Genomic DNA, 18099 nt, shown 5'->3' on the forward strand with positions numbered 1-18099 from the left:
CCTATTTTTAAACCACTATTATATATATTTTATATATTTTAATCAGATCAAAAGATTTATTTTATACTAACAGCATTATCCTCATTCAAAACACTATAGCAAACTAAAGAAAGAATGAAAGAATAATTTTATTAAATTAGCTATTTAGCTGTACTATTATAAATGCAATATCAGTTTATTGGTTTATGTTTTTGAAATCTGTTAAAGCTTTCTTTATTAGAACTGAATATAGTTAGTAAGAATTTTCAAAGTAAGAACAGGATTATATTTTAAATAAACTATAATGCTAGTAAAGTGGTTGAAGTGCATTAGCAAAAAAAATCTGTGACATAAATTACAGATATTGTTCCCTTTACCTGCTCTCCTCCTTGAGTTGGAGAATCTTTGATGCATTTTTCCAATCCAAATCTTTCATTCTGTCCACGGAATCTGGTGTCAATACACAGGTTGCCAGCTACATTGCGAATCTAAATAATAAAATAAAATAAAGACTCTTTCCTAGCTATTTATTAAAAATTACATTAAAAATTATATATAATAAAAAGAGCTTCCATATTGGTATAGATGAAGTCATTGGTCAGAAAGACCTGGGTTCAATTCCTGTCCATGACATGAGGAAAACCTTTATCTAGTCTCTTTCTACTAAAGGTGAGTTAGTCGATCACATATGGATGTAGAGGGTTTTTTTCACCTGGAAATTCAGATTTTTCATCCCTCAGAACAGGCAAACCAACTCCATGAACACATAGAACTACAGTCATAAAAAAAATAAGTACTTAATCCCTTATTAGGAGGGCTCAAACTTCCCAAAAGGGACAGGAGAGTAAAGGGGGGGGGGGGGAACCACATATGAATAAATATAATAAAAATTAAATTATATAAATAATTTATTAAATTATTATATTAAATATAAAAATTTAATATTGTTTGGTTTAATATGGTTTTCTATATTATAGGAACATGAACAAACACTTGCTTTATGTATATTGTATACAACAATAAAAATATTTGGAGAAAATGAAAAAGTACATATCTCAGTAAAGTTAATTATAAATGCAAACAGGTTTTTTTTTTTTATTTTAGTTTGTCTCAATATGGTTCCCTTAAAGCATTTCAGATTTGGAAAGATTTTATACTCTTAAAACAGAGTTTTGTAATTCAAGATCTGCATTTTGCTTTGTAGAAATAAAGGAAGTTCCACAGATGTTTAGCATATGAAGAAATTGCAGAATTATTCAATATACACCATATCATTAAAAGTTGATGTCTGAATAGATCAACCATTATTACTGGAAGACATGTTTATTCAAATATTTAATAAGTCATCAATTCATCTCTGTTCTTAATGACAGCATATGCTATTATTTTGCACTGCACTTCACAAAGACCTCATAACATGACATCATCAACCATTTCAAGATATTCCATAGATGGTTTATAGGAATGAAAACTGCTTAAGGGCAGTTTGCCTATCTATGGCAGCTTTCATAAAAACACAGTCCATTAAACCACACACAGTCACATTATTATAATTAGCGGATCGTTATGATCAGGCTTTGCTCACAAATTTTTACTTAGGATGAAAGTATTTAACAATTATTTTTATGCTCATTTTTATCTACTTTTATGAACATATTTTAAACTAAAATATTATTATTAATAATAATATTTATTATTATTATCTGAGACCTCCAAGGACTCATCGAGGGAGGCTGTAAATTACCCAACCCAGCTATCATACCTACCCTTAAATTCATTTAGACTAGATGCACTCACTACCCCCTAAGGGCAAATTATTCCACTCACTCACTGCTCTCTGAGAGAAAAACCTAGCTCTTACCCCTTTCTTGACTGAGAACAACCTCAACTTCCATGGATGCCCCCGTGTTCTCTCTCCGCCTTCCATATAACGAAAAATTTCATCATTTGAAATGCTATAACACCCCTTCAAAAGTTTATAGACCTCTATCATATCACCCCTCTTTCTCCTGTTAACCAGAGTTTGTAATCCACATACTTGCAATCTGTCCTCATAATCCGGATATAATCTTTGTAACTTTTCTTTGCACCCTTTCCACAGCTTCTTTATCCCCTTGAAACCCAGAGACCAAATCTGTGCACAGTAATCCAAGTGTGGTCTTATCAAAGCCTTATAAAGAGGCAAAATTACTTCCTTATCCTTACATATCAAGGTTCGCTTCAGCATAGAAATTATCCTCCGAGTTGTATTTGCAACTTTTGCTATGTGACTTTTGAACTTTAAATTCTTATCCACCAATACGCCAAGATCCCTTGCCTCTTCAGTTTCTTGTAACATAACCCCGCTAACATAATATGCCGCTGGATCTCTAATCACGCCGAAGTGCATAACTATACACTTACTAACATTAAATTGAGAGCCATTTTTGTTTGTCCAGATTTCCAGTCTATTCAAATCATTTTGTAATTGCTGAATATCAGTAGCATCCCTGATTGCCCTGCCTAACTTCGCATCATCAGCAAACAATTGCAAATCTGATAATAGACCCTGCTTGAAGTTATTAATGTATAGATTGAACAATTTCTGGCCCAAGGACTGAACCCTGAGGTACACCACTGGTTATCTTAAATCTGTTAGATTCACACCCACTGCATACCACTTTTTGATATCTGTCTGTTAACCATCCCCTGATCCAAGTCAATAGATTATGTTCCAATCCCATATTCTCCAGTTTACGCAACAGCCTATCGTGTGGTATCCTATCAAATGCCTTAGAAAAATCCAACATTATCATAGTGTATCCATTTCCTTTATCCAACTCGGCCATAACATTGTTATAAAATGTTATAAAACATGACCTTCCTTTAGTAAACCCATGCAGGTCCCTGAAGAGTATAGAATAATTGTCTGCCCATTTCTGTATGCGAGTTCTTACTAACTTCTCTAAAATCTTCACTACCAACACCAGAAATACTAATAGGTCGGTAGATAGACACATCAGTTTTTGTATGTTAAAAATAAAAAATAATAAATTGTAATAATCAATTTCATCAGAATTTATATAGTTTATGTAGCATGTTATAACATTCACAAATTTTCAGCAACAGCATCATCTAAGACTGAAGATAAAATTTATATAAAGGATTGTGTAACATGAAACAGAATGGCAACAAAATGCAGAGTTAAGGATTATGTTGCTGCTACATTTATACTAATCACTAATTTTCTTTACTGCATAATCTCAAGAGTTCGTGAAATTTTATTAACAAATAGATAATAGACGAAGACTATCTGTTTTGTTCAGACCACAGTCTCCTCTAATCATGCTATTTCCATAAATCACAGACTTTTATAGAAGGAAAAAAGTGCTTCATATTGATAAATTTAAACATGTAACACTTTCTAAAGAGCCTAACAAGGCCATCAGCAACTCTTCCGGTTAAAACAAATTATTGTCAATCTATTACCAAATTCTATCAAATGCTCCAGAGAAGATGGAATAAAAACCAATTCCCAGTAGGTGGCAGCAACCAACTTCACATTCCATTTGTATGTTTGTGATTTTGTTTCATATCATGTAATCTCTTATATAATTGTAAGATAGCCTTAGTAGAAAAAATTTAAATATTTATATGTTCTCCTCTCCATCAATTACAAAATTAATGACTTAACTCACTAATGATTATTTTCATTATTATTTTTAGTTTTTTCTTTTATGTTGCTCTCATCCATGAATGGTGTTGTCTTTAAACTTATAGTACATTAGTAACATTGGTGGGATAAGGATTATTTTTTTTCTATTTTCATTAATTTTACATTATTTTGTATTTTTATTGATTTTTACAAAGTTGTCTCTAGAGCAGGGTTTCCAAAAACATGGAACTTTTTCAAGCCACTTCAGGTCTCCAATAAGGTTGTGGTCTCACACTGGGTGACAAAATTCATTTCCTACCTAAAGACAACCACAAACATCCAATACCATGACCAGAAGATACGCTAACCACTCTACCAACTAGGCTGGCAAAAAACACACACCTTAACTATCTCAAATATATTAGTTTTTCTCAGCTACTTCTACCATAAATAAAGATTGAACCAAAAACAGATCTGTGGACATTATTCTTGAGATAAGCAAGATAAAGAGCAAATCCTCTAAGTCTAAAATGATGCTCTGAAAATAACGCCTTAGTAGTTCCAGTTGATATTTATCATGCCCTTTTGGATGGATGGAAAGACTTAAGTCTGAATCCTGTGAAGGATAAATAAAGGATCTTATCTGAAGTGAGTCAGCTAGTCTTATACAAAGGTGTCAGCATTTTTCCTCCTGGAAATTCAGGTTGTTTTCACCCCAAAAAACAGGTAAACTGGCCTGAAGAACACATTCAATTTATAGACATAACACATTGGCCCCCTTAGCGTTAAATGCTTCAGCCATTATTCCAAACAACCACAATGTTGATACAATATATGCTGAACTTCAGTGATGTCCAGTCGGTCAGCAACCGACTAATTTTCTCTTGCAAAAGGAATCTCAGCTCACCTTCCCTCATCTTCAGCAATACACACATCACTAGACAAGATGAACTCTCTCTCCTTGGACTGACATTTACTTCTAACCTCTCTTGGCACAAATACATCACATCAACAGCTTCTAAACTTAGGCATTCTTTTCTGCTCAAGAAGTTATTTTACATCCACCCAGATACTAACCCTATATAAATCCCAAATCTGTACTTAAAACCTCCTTAGAAATTCTTGCTGCCATCCAAAGAAGAGCAATTTGGCTCATAGATGACCCTTCCCTCAGTTCATGTCAACCTTTATCTACATCATTCCTGTTTGCTGTTAGGCCTGTTAAAACAAGAGCAGTAGTTGTCCAACATCCTTTTACAGTACAACTGCAAGCAAACTCATTGAACCTGCTTTTCCTCTTCCTCATTTATTTCATCTCTACCTCTGTCCTCTGGAACAGCCATTTCCATGATGTGTTTCCCAACAATTTCAAGCTACAGCTCTTTAAGATGAATGTCAATAGGGTTCTTCTTTCTCAACCGTTATCTGCACCTCACAACAAGGCACTCACGTGCTATAGGTTCTTGTACCTCTCATGTGTGGGATAAAAAAATAAAATAAACAAATTCTCTGCTTACATCTTCGTATTGGTTAGCCTGTTTGTATTCCTGTATCATCATATACATCCTTAAGCCAAATAAAAGGATTAAACTATCAGATTGAGGGCAACCACTGTTTTATTCATTTATTCACTCCCACCTGCAAAAGGTTATTTGTAAACCTATAGTACATTTTGTACCATGGGTGGGGTAGGGATAGTTTTTTTTCTATTTTTATCAATTTTATCCATTTACATTTTACATAGTCTGGAAACTCTGCTCAAGAGACCAAACATGAAACTTTTTCAAATCACTTCAGGTCAGCAATATGCAAGGTGGCGGTGGTCTCACAGTAGGTGGAAGATAAATGTCATCACCTAAAGACAATCAAACATCCATGCCCACTAACCACTCGGTCAACCAGGCTGGCATTTGACAACAAACTAATGTATATAAGCATTAAGGTGTGATGATATCCATGCCCCTCAGAGGAAAAGCAACATCTCTTGGCATTAGGTAGTACATGAATCATCACTCAGAGAAATAAACCATTTTACTTACCATAGAGAAAAAAGTGGTTACAAAAACCATGTGTAAATTTCAGAATAGAAACCCTGATTACTTTTCTCAATTTCTTCCAGCATGATATATAAGCGATGTGCACAGATCGACCATTTCTTGTTTTGGAGAATACAACTTTAAAATGATTATTCTAAAAACTGTATGCTAGAGAGTATGTTGGAATCATGCTCTCTCTAGCAGTCATCTACCAAATAATCTTACTACTGCTACTACTATTCTGCCAATTATACCCGGAGGGAATCCATGTAGTGGTATGTAATAGTGATTGGGAGGGAGGGGGTGGATTCCAAAAACTCTTCTGAAAAGAGTTGTGTATAATTTAGCAAAGAATCCATTATAGTATATAATGTGTCACCACAATTTTAAATATCCTTAAACAGCAACAATTTCTCTTTGCATAGTCAAGCAAAGAGAAACATACTACATTCAGATAAAGAGAAATCTCACAAACTTCCACATTTGCATCAAAAATGTGATCTTAGCTGCAACTTCAATGATGTTTCAATTTCATCTTCAATCTGCAAAACTACACTCACTTTTCATTACAGAAATTCATATTTCAGTTTCTCCAACAATGTTTCATCTCAAAGGTGGTACTCATTTATGTTTGCTCTGATATAACATGTTAGAGAGAGAGAGTCCCACTTAGAATAGCAAAGTCACAGTCCTTGAAGATTTTAATATTCTTAACTCCAACTGGTGGTGTCTGTTTCCAACTACACTAATCCAGCAGATAGAGATGATGAAGCCTTTGTTCTCACTAGCAATCTCAGACCAGCTGTTCACATTTCTTCCTCACTAATGATCTTTCTAAGTATAACATGAATGTTCTTTGTCCTGAAGCGAATTGAGACCACAACTAGTGGAGAAACATTCAAGCAGCCACTCTCATTCATGTTATCTGGTATTATAAGCATGCCAAGAGGGATGACAATGATTCCATGCCCGTTACTTGATTGGATTACTGGCTTCGGATCAAAACATTTGCAATGCATGCATCACTGAAATGATTATTATTGGTATGGGAACATTCATTCCTCATTCGACTTTATAAATTTTTGCCCCTAATCTAATCCTTGGTTCTCCAAGAAGTGAAAAGTAGTACAAGCAAGGACTTGATCATATTGCAGTTTGGCTTTCATCAAAATCCTTATCTTCAATCCTGAAATAGTTGCAAGCAAATTATCAAAATGTCAAAACTGATATGATGAAAGCAGAAAACTTGTGCATCATATCCAAATGGCAATCATACTTTCTGGTCTCTTGGTAGAGCTAGTGGCCAGAAGTTTTGTGAAACCCTGCTTCCATTTGATTAGCACTCAGATGATGCCGTTATTGCATTATCATGGAGAAAGGCTAATCTCCCTACTTCTTCCTATTCTTGTACTAATGAGCTCAGTGAATGTCTTTCTACAAACACACAGCATTCAATGATGTTTCATTGATTTTTTACTATGATGAGATAAAAAGAATCCTGTCCAAAATGAATACCAAAAAATCTCCTCCAGATGTCATTTTTTTATTGTTATGAAAGGTTTTTGGATTTGACTCCTGTACTATGGTTCCCCTTTTTTTATTCTTTCATGTTTCACTTAATATCCTGCAGCTTGGAATTTGCAATACACAAATCACCAAAGCTTGCTGAATATCAACTTTTACATCTCTATATTCTGATTTCCAAACTATTCCTGAATGAAGGTTCTTACTTCATTCAGGAATAGTTTGAAAACTTAATTCCATCTCCCCCCCCCCAAAAAAAAGCTTCCAATCTGCTAAGAGCTTTCTAAAAATCCTTCAAATTGATATATAAGACTAGTTAATCATTAATCAATTAGAATGATTAATGACTAGTCTCTGAGCAATTTATTATTCCACTTTCTTTCACACGGATGTTTAGTTTCTGCTAAATACATTTCCCACAAATTCCAACCTGGTTGGCTGAGTGAATAGCATTTCTACTCCCTAATCAACAGCCTGTGGATTCAAATATGTTTGTTGATTGTCTTTATGGTAGACAAATTTCATTGGCCTAAAGACCACCACGCTCTGCTTACTAGAGATCTGAAATGGTTCAAAAGGTCAATTTTTGATTTTCAAATGATCTAACTTTTACCTGCCCACAGTACTACTTTATGAGAGGTTTACAACCTGTCTTAGTGGGAGTCGCATAAAAATTTCCACGGTCATCATTCATCAAAACTGGCATCAGTAATTTTCCTTATTGTGTCTAAATCTCTTAAAATGCAAGCAGTGGCTATTCAACATACCTTCACACCAAACTTAGAGAAGAACAAATTTTTCTTTCTCTTCATTCATTCCTTTTACTGTTGTCTTTTGAAAGCATCTCTCATGTATTTCCTAGAATACACTCTACATGTCTTCAAAATCCAATGTTAGTGAGAGTTTCTTCTTTCCCCTCTACTTTCTGCTCACCCATGCTAATGCACAACAGGTTGAACAACCTCTCATTTATAGAATTATGATTTTTAAAAAATGTAAAAAAGAAGTATGAGGACAAAGCAGGTATGTTACTGTTCATATTTAACATTTAACACATTTACTGAAATAGTAAAACTATTTCAAGAATAATACATAATTCTTTTAACTACAGCATAAAAAAAAAAAATTCCTTTAAAATTATGGCAGTTTATTAAATACTGTTGAGAAAAAGTTTTACCTCTCCTTTGGCATAATTAGGTGGCTCAATGGGTGGATATTTTTTTGGCTGATCAAAAGCCACATTTTCCATAAACCATTTAAATGGTTTACAGTTTAATTTTTCCCTCAAAGCTTTCTGCTGAGTTATATCACCTGGATCTAAGTTGCGATAATGAGGTCTTCTCATATATAAGTATTCTTTATATTCATCCATCCATACCTCTGCTACTCTTCTATAATTCTGAAAAAGAAAATAATACAAATTTTTCAAACATGTTTTTTGAGCAATTTATTTTTGTTTATTCACTTTATATATATATATATATTATTTGTAATGATGTTCCATATTCAGATCCTCAGATAAAATCAGATATCTCTTCTGATACTACCATCTCTCTCACATGCATTTTCATACGCAAATATTTCAAATACACTCATCCATTGACAAGCAGTTGCAAACTGGTAACTACTAAAGAAAATCACTTTCTAAATCTCATTTTAACTTTAAGAAAATAGAGAAGAATATATGTAATATAAAGGACCACTCTAGTAACAGAAATTAATGTAACAAGTTACATCTTCAAAAAAAAAAAAAAAAAACATGTTTTTGTTTCCTGTTCTCATTTATTGACTTCTCCTTCTTTGAATGGTTCTCACACAATAGGAAATGTTTCCCAAACAATGATACCACACCACTAGTCACTTCATGGAAATCCTGACTTACTGGAACATATTAAAAATAATGGGAAGGGTGAGTACCACCTTTATAAAAACTTTTTCTCTTTTGCTCTCGATATTACTTCTTTCTGATAATAACTTTCTTACTCACATATTTCATCTATCTTGACACAAATGACATGCATCCAACCACCAAATATCTCACATGCTACAAACCAGCTGCTAAATGTGATCACATACACAGAACTTGCAGTTTTAGCAAGTGACACACATATACACTCCACTAATTTTTGCAATCAGTGGAGTGTATATATACGTGTGTGTGTGCGTGTGCATATGGCAAACTTTCTACTATAACAGACTCTCCCATTGTTCCTCATATATTCACTGCAGGAAGATTTAACTGTAATATAAAACAGAGAGAAAGGAAATAAGCTGCTATAGAGTTTATTTCCTTTCTGTTTTCATATTTTATAAAGGCAAGAACAATTATTCTTTACAACATTCTAAAATACACTAAAATTTAAAAAATATTTTCAGACAAACAAGCCTCTTTTGAATAGTTAAACAAATTTTATTGGATAAAAACTGAATTCTTATGTTGATTTTCAATTAAGTTTGTAAAACAATTTTAATGAATAATGTACTTCAAAGTTTTTTTGATATACATCAATTAAGCCCTTAAAATTAAATTGAAATGAAATAAATTTTATTAAAATGGTAAAGACCTGTAAATGACCAAGGGTATACAACATTTTCTGTACATACAGTATCAGTTATATTGGACAGACAGGGTGATCTCGAGAAGAAACAGGCATAAATTAAACCAAGTCAGGATTGGCATTCCAAGAAAAAAAATTAATTACCTCAAAAATGGCAAACACAGAATTCAATAACTATGTTTGCAGATTTAAAGAGGCTAGCAAAACGATATGATGTTCAACCTATTGTAATAAAAACCAAGGTCTCGTTTAAGCCAGCTTGGTTTAAATGAGAAATATAGCAATGAGCCACGTGTCTGACATCCTGATGGTATATTCAACATCTTGCTTGTGCTCATCCAAAGTATAACAATTATTAATTTAGAAATCACTCTATTAACATCATTTTTCTATTTGCATTTGATCTGAAGATGTAAATAACATGATGTACTAAACTAGCAATTAGATATTGCTCTTTCTAAAAAGTTTTAAGTGGTTCTTGCCTGACAAATACTAACTATTGACATTTGAAGCCAGAGGAACCTCAACTCTTTTATAAAAATAATTTATTTCACTAAAATAAATGCTCATTATTTAGGTTTTGCAAACTGATATAAATTATTTAACTAAATATTTTCAAAGAGGATAAATGTGTATTTCTTAGAAAAATAATGGCAAAATATGAGGTTGTTGCCTTATGAAACTAGAAATTTCTAATAGTAACCAACTATTAGAAACTAATCAGCAAACTCAGAATAAGGGATTTGTTATTTCTGTGTGTTTTATGAGAATTCAACCCACTAAAGGTTCTAATGTTATAATTATTAGATGATCTGGAAAACATGCTACAGAAATCAAACACTGTACTTTTTCTGGCCATTTCAAGATGGGCAATGAAAACTGTCTGGTACCAAATGATTTTCACAAACATCCACGCCACAATGGAATTTGAATCTATATCTGAGAAAGATGTTAATAATGCAATTACTAATTAACTGCATGGCACTCAGAGACTAACAGTTGCTAACTTTGTTTTAGAGACTTAATCAGCATAATTCCAAAGAAAAGCAAATGCAGAGGGAGAGAGAGATGTTTTTGTCCCCAATGCCCAAAACTACTTATGCCATACTTTCCTCAGCAAGATGCTCATGAGTAATTCTTATTTTTTGTATTTTGAACTAAGTAACCAACTTGGTTCAAAATAATGATGAATTATACTATCATTCCTATATTTTAAGACAAATAATAATAAAAAAAAAACTTTTGAGATATCTCCACTGCATGAATCCCCCACGAGTTTATGGATGCCATGAAAGTTTGGATGCAGTAAGTGTAATATCGATATACTTTTTAAAAAAAACAAAATATTTTGCTTCCTTTTTTTAAAATTGTTTTAGGCAAGTTTACTAACCCATGAATGGAACTAAAATTAACAACAGTAAGTTTTTACCTAATCTTATATCTTCTGCCATCCCACCTTACTTTTCGTTTTAGGTACCATAGCCTGTTATGACCAAGTAATTCAGGATAGTGGTTAATCCTACTTCCATAGTTTGCTATGCTTATTAATGCATATGTGTTCCCTGTCTGGTTTCTTTGTTTTGAAGGGGGGGGGGGGTAAATCAGCTTTTCCAGAATGAGGAAAAGTAGATTTAAAGTAGGTTGTTTTCCAGAATTAGTTGATAAAGTCCATATAAAAGTTCTTCTTGTACTACTAGAATAAAATATAGTAGTAATGAAATAATAATAGCTAATAAAAGTCTTTTCAGCCAGCATGTGGTCACTACTGACTGCACTACAAAAGTGCTAGAATTTTCAATATGTTTGCTAATTATATACTGCATAGTTCTACAATATAAAAGTATATTATACAGAGTCATTTTCAACACCGGAATGCAGTGTTATAAATATATCACATATCTGTCATGACTAATTTTTTAAAACTTGCAATTCATTACTGATATCACAAGTGAAATATATCAAAGTTGCAACATTACAGGGAGGTCAATGCTAGTAAAGTAAATACAGTATCATTTGAATTTGCTATTATCCCGCCTAACTCAGATCCAGAGATGCCTGGATATCATAAAAACTCATCATTCCACATGCACTGTAGATCCAAATATTGTTTTTTTTTCTCAAATGGTGCTTTTATTCTACATAGGCAAAGCAGATACTAGATCCATCATTATTTCAAAGCTGAATGTTTGTAGAAACTATAAAAGTTTCGTAGGTTGACCTGAGAGCTTACGAGAATAAAAACCTTGGCATCCCCGAGTTGCCTTAGTTTGCACTACTTAAAAGACATGAGTGCTGCCCAAGCATCCATACATTTGCCTTTTATTAGTGCATTTGATACAGGTTTCACTGGCCTGTCAGCTGTTTCGAACTGGTTGTTCTATTCAGAAACCAGGCAGAAACATTAAGAAAACAAAAAATCTCATTCAGTACTAAGAGTAATCAAAATGTCAGAGAAATGTATTTTTCATAAGTGAACTCTCAGTCGTGCGTAAAAGTAATTACTAAATAAAAAGCCAAAAGGCTTTAGTTCGGTGATGTAAAATTACATAGGCAAGTGGATACTAGATTCATCATTATTTCAAAGCTGAAATTGCCAAACTGAAGCCTTTTGGCTCTTTATTTAGTAATTACTTTTACGCACCAACAGAGAGTTCAACTTAAGAAAAATTACATTTCTTTGACATTTTAATTTCTTTAGTAGTGAATGAGAGATTTTGCTCTCTTAAGGTTTCTGCCTAGTCTCTGAAGAGAACCAACCAATTCAAAACAGCTGTCAAGCCAGTGAAACATTTATCAAATGCACTAATAAGAGGCAAATATATGGATACTTGAGCAGCACTCATGTTTTTTAAGTAGTGCAAACTAAGGCAACTCAGGGATGCCAAGGTTTTTATTCTCATAAGCTCTCTGGTCAACTTACGAAACTTTTATAGTTTCTACATACATTCAGCTTTGAAATAATGATGGATCAAGAATCCACTTTGCCTATGTAATTTTACATCACCGAACTGAAGTCTTTGGCTCTTTATTTAGTAAATGCTTTTATTCTAACTTAGAGTTATTATATCAAAAATTCTTCCGAATTATTCCTTACTATGCCTTATTTATCATATTTATATATAATACAATGATATCAACAAAAAATGTTCATTACTCTGCCAACAAAATCTCCAATGCCAGGATTTGGGAAAGGTGCAAATTTACGATATATATGCCCTATTCTGGAGCAAGGAGCATCTACCATCTGACCACCACACTGCCAAATCTTAAATGACAGTTCATACTGCTCTCCTCCCCACACATCCAAGCCTTCATCATAACCACCTAATTCCCAAAAGAACTTGCGATCAATTGCAAACAGTCCTCCAGCCATAACAGGACTCCTGAAAATGACAGAAAAATTTATTAATAAACTTGTTCTAGCATTTAAAAAGTAATATATATGTCAGAAGAAATACTGATATTTTCTAAGGTGATAAAATTAACATGTGCCCAATAAGGTTACATTCTTAGCTAGCTGTCAGCAATACCATCTATCAAACTATTAAAATATTCTGGTGTTTGACTGTATTTTTATGTTTACATTCAAATTTTGAAGAATTTTTCTTTAAAATTTGTTCCTTTAAAAATATTTCCCCATTTACATAGTTTTTTTTAGTTCCTAAGTGATATATGGGAACTCAAAAAATGTAAATAAATTTTCTAAGTGCACTTACATAAATACACAGTGTTTTAACATTTATGAACCATTCACTTTTTTGCATTACACTGAAAATCATTTATTTCTTATAGCCAGTCTAGTAGCAAGACTTATACGTTGGTTAGACATAACTGGTAATTAGTTTACGGAATTAACAACGCATATAAAGTATATTAATTAAAGATCACATTGCCATCTTCAGGAACATAAAGATATGGTATGTGCACTCAGGAACTAACACAAAGCAAATGAGGAAGAAAGCAAGCAACTAATATTGTTCCTAAAGTCCTAATGGTGCCCTCTTGCGGGCTAATTTGGTAGTCTTGGCAGTTGGGCTGAAGTTCTCATAATGAAAGTCTCCCAAATTTGGGGCAGTTTCATGCACCCAAATTTGTTGAGGTTAGGAACGTTTTTTAGAGCTGCTGAAGATTCTTTGAATAATATTTCGTATTTAAACTTGCTGCGATGAATTATTTTTGTTTTCTTCCAACGAATTTTATGGTGGGTATCTAAGGCATGGTCTAAGTGGATATCTAAGGCATAAGTAGTACTAGACCATACTACTTACCTCCCCATTGAATATAATCCGATCAGCTCTCAGATTAGAACTATCCACAGACTCCTTAAGAAAGTCACTCCTTGGCCTGTGGAAGTCACCAACAAACTTAAACCTTATAACTCTAGACCCCCCCCCCCCGATTATATGGACTCCCAAAAATACATAAACATAATGTGCCATTGTGTCCCATAGTGGATGGCATTGATTCCCCCACATATAAATTAGCCAAACATTTAGCCAAAACGCTCACACACTACACTGGCAACACACCATCACACATAAAAAACTCAGCCCACTTTAAAGCCAGTATAGAAAACCTCACACTCCAACACACTGACATAATGGTCAGTTTTGACGTCTCCTCCCTATTCACTAATGTCCCACTCAAAGAAACCCTTGAGCTCATCCAAGCCAAGTTTCCTCCCGATATCTCAGCCCTATTTCAGTTCACAATGAACTCAGGCTATTTCGTTTGGCAAGGAAAGTTCTACAAACAGATAGAGGGGAGAGCCATGGGTTCACCACTTTCCCCACCCTTGGCCAATTTCTTTATGGAGACATTTGAAGAGAAAGCCTTAAACTCCGCCCCATAAAAACCACTATTTGGCTTCGTTATGTGGATGATGTGTTTGCTATTTGGCCACATGGCTCAGACACACTCCACTCCTTCCTAGCACACTCAAACAACCAACACCCCAGAGTCCAGTTCACCTTAGAAAAAGAGGAAAACAACACCCTCCCCTTCCTAGACACTTTAATCACCTGCCAACTTGATGGATCTTTGGTTTTCTCTGTTTACAGAAAACCCACCCACACTGGCAGATACATTCACCAGCAATCCCACCACCCTCCCTCACAACAATATGGGGTGATAAAAACACTATATAACAGGGCAAAATTAATCTGCTCAGATGACAAGGCCCTGACTATTGAACTAAACCACATCCTCAACACTTTCTTAGCCAATGGCTATAACCCCAAAAAAATCCAAAAAATACTAAAACCTGTAAACCACAACCCCCCTCCCCTCCTCCACAATAAAGATTACACCAAGTCTATCATCATCCCTTACATCCAGGGCACCTCTGAGAAAATAACCAATATCCTCAAAAAATATGACCTTACTTCCTGTTACAGACCATATAAAAAGTTGGCATCCCTTATCCACTCTACCAAAGACCGACCACTTCCCCTAGACCTACCTGGTGTATACCAGGTCCCTTGCAGCTGCAAATTGTCCTACTTTGGCCAAACAGGCAGAACAACAAATATCAGGATTTCAGAACACCAAGACTACATCCGGTTTCACCAGTACACAGCCGCTCTGAGCTAGCAGACCATGCCTTAGATACCCACCATAAAATTCGTTGGAAGAAAACAAAAATAATTCATCGCAGCAAGTTTAAATACAAAAGATTATTCAAAGAATCTTCAGCAGCTCTAAAAAACGTTCCTAACCTCAACAAATTTGGGTGCATGAAACTGCCCCAAATTTGGGAGACTTTCATTATGAGAACTTCAGCCCAACTGCCAAGACTACCAAATTAGCCCGCAAGAGGGCACCATTAGGACTTTAGGAACAATATTAGTTGCTTGCTTTCTTCCTCATTTGCTTTGTGTTAGTTCCTGAGTGCACATACCATATCTTTATGTTCCTGAAGATGGCAATGTGACGTTGCCGAAATATAGAAGTTATTCATTAAAGTTACCTTTAATTAATATACTTTATATGCGTTGTTAATTCCGTAAACTAATTACCAGCCAGTCTAGTTATCTGATCAAGTCTAGTTAACAGCACATCAGTTTTCCACCAACAAGCCGCAGGTTTAAATCCCACTTGGACATGGATGTTTATGATTGTCTTTAGGAGGCAGACTAGTTTCATTATCCAGCATGAAACCACTAGCCTACTGTAGAAAACCTGAAAAAGGGTGGCAGATTCACACAGGATGATTAAATCACAAAAGTTAAGAGAAAGGATAAGAAATCAGAAAGCTAACTATTAAATGTTGACACTAGTATATAAGGTATATTGGAAGGAAGAGAGAGGTGAAGCTGATGAAGGTTTCAAAGTATATGTAATGAAGCAAAACTGTTTCTAACTTCCAAGTAAGATCCAAGTCCAAAATTTAAAGTTTTAACTACCACTATCATCACTACGATGAAGAGTGTAAGCAAACAGAAATCATGGTTGTTAGAATAGTCTCATAAACTACATAAGTTGTTATTCCATTATACATCACATCCCAATAAATTATGCTGTATATGGGCAGGAATTAAATACAATTTTTTTAATGGTCATTCCCCAATCAGATTTCACTGGATCTGCATGAGTTCTTGGGTCTTGCAAAACATGCCACAGGTTACATCAAAATTAAAATTAAATAATTCTAATTTTGATATATTAAAATTAGTTTTAATATATCAAAATATGGCCAAATAGTTAAAAAAAATTTTTTGAAAGTCATTTTTAATATATCACTTTCAATTTTTATATTTACTTCACTTTCAAGTAAAAAGTGTGCTATGCTAGCAAACAGTGCTTTCAAATGAACAGATAGCATTACTCTTAAAATGTGGTGCATTTTGGAAAGGGAAAGATATAGTATCTTTTTGTTAAATTTTAAAAATATAAATTTTTCAAATTAGTTAAAAAAGTAAAAAGAAATTACTAAATAAGAATTCAATTACTAATTTATCTTAAGATTTCAAATTATGGTGGTTTGAATATTTTGATCATACATTCATTTTCCCTTCTTCAATGGCCTATCCTGGCCAAGTTAATTTGAATTTATATAAACTATGAATATGACTATGAAAGAGTTGTTGGGAACTTCTAGCTTAGTGCAACACCCACTAACTAACCTTTATTTGAAAAGTTCTTATAAATTTCTAGCATCCTAGATGGAATTGAAACCTAGATCTTTTTGACCAATGGTATAGTGCCTATCAAGGCAGTGTAAAAGTTACTATTAGTTAATTAATGATGTTAACAAAGTTGAAAAAAATTATCTGAAAACTTTTTAAGCTGTGAGATGAGAGGTCTGATGCTGTGACACTTTTTTGACAAAGAAGGATCCAAAAGTGTGACATTTAAGAAACTGCATATGGACATTTAACGATGATAGGCACTAATATGAATTTATGACTACAACTTTCCTAATGCTATAGATGAATATAATATAGTCAGTTCTCACTATATCAAAGCCACTAGTTAATTTACTCGCTATAGCAAACTATTAAAAAGTCTTGGCCAAAATCCCAACGTGTTAATGGAATGCTGAAGAAAATTCACAGTAGCAAACTATTTTTTTGGTTCATGTGAGTTTGCTATAGTGACAGTTGTGTAGATATAAACTTACTGAAATGGCTCAGTTGGATGCTGCAAATCTTCTGGCAAAAGAGGTAGTCTCTTATAATACAGTTCCCAATCAAAAGATCCTCTTGCACCTTCATCTTGAGCTCTATATGCAAATGTTTCAAAATCAATCACATCAATAAATGGGCATACCACAGTGCGATAGTCTTTTGCAATGGGTTCTGAAAAAATATGAAACAGAAAATTAGACTTTGTTCTTCAGATATTTTAAATCAAAGTTTGGTAATAATCTTAGTTCATATTTTGCAAAGAAACTGTATACATATCAAAACTACAACCAAAAAGTAGGAAAATAATAAAAATTTTAAAAAGATTCGTTTAATTTTATTAGCAATTAATAGGTATACATACTATTCAGTATTATTTTATAAACAAAAATATGAGCTAAAAAAATAATGATTTTACAATGTTACATGAAAAAAAAAAAGTGAATACTTTCTCTCTCTCTCCATAAAATAATTTCATTTACTAGCTAAAATTAATGTGATATGTTTCCATAGAAATAGTAGATACTACTTGTATACAGTAATCAACACATATTTCTGCTGTTACTCAAATTATATCAATAAATGTTCTTTTTATTTACAATAATTGTTTGCTACTGAAATTTTCTAACTGCAAGTAAATTAATTAATTACACTATTTATGCTATTGAATGATATGGTTCATGTGCATTAAAGTTTACAGCCATATTCTTTCAGTACAAGGACAGCCTGTTACTTTTTAGCAT

At 33.5% G+C, this 18099-nt stretch overlaps 1 protein-coding gene across 1 annotated transcript in view; it reads right to left on the reverse strand.

Annotated features, from left to right (window-relative positions):
• Positions 1–18099, reverse strand: part of LOC150100244 (putative polypeptide N-acetylgalactosaminyltransferase 10) — a 217351-nt gene that overhangs the window by 6205 nt on the left and 193047 nt on the right. The window contains exons 6-9 of the mRNA XM_090402425.1: positions 17353–17530; positions 12886–13114; positions 8351–8572; positions 357–467 (exon numbers count right to left, since the gene is read on the reverse strand). Coding sequence (XP_090258551.1) covers positions 357–467; positions 8351–8572; positions 12886–13114; positions 17353–17530 — 740 coding nt within the window. The remainder of the gene's footprint in view (positions 1–356; positions 468–8350; positions 8573–12885; positions 13115–17352; positions 17531–18099) is intronic.

The sequence above is a fragment of the Typopeltis vanoorti genome, chromosome 13 (assembly GCF_054136105.1).
Source record: "Typopeltis vanoorti isolate ZY-2024b chromosome 13, IOZ_Tvanoo_1.0, whole genome shotgun sequence".
Taxonomy (NCBI): Eukaryota; Metazoa; Arthropoda; class Arachnida; order Uropygi; family Thelyphonidae; genus Typopeltis; species Typopeltis vanoorti.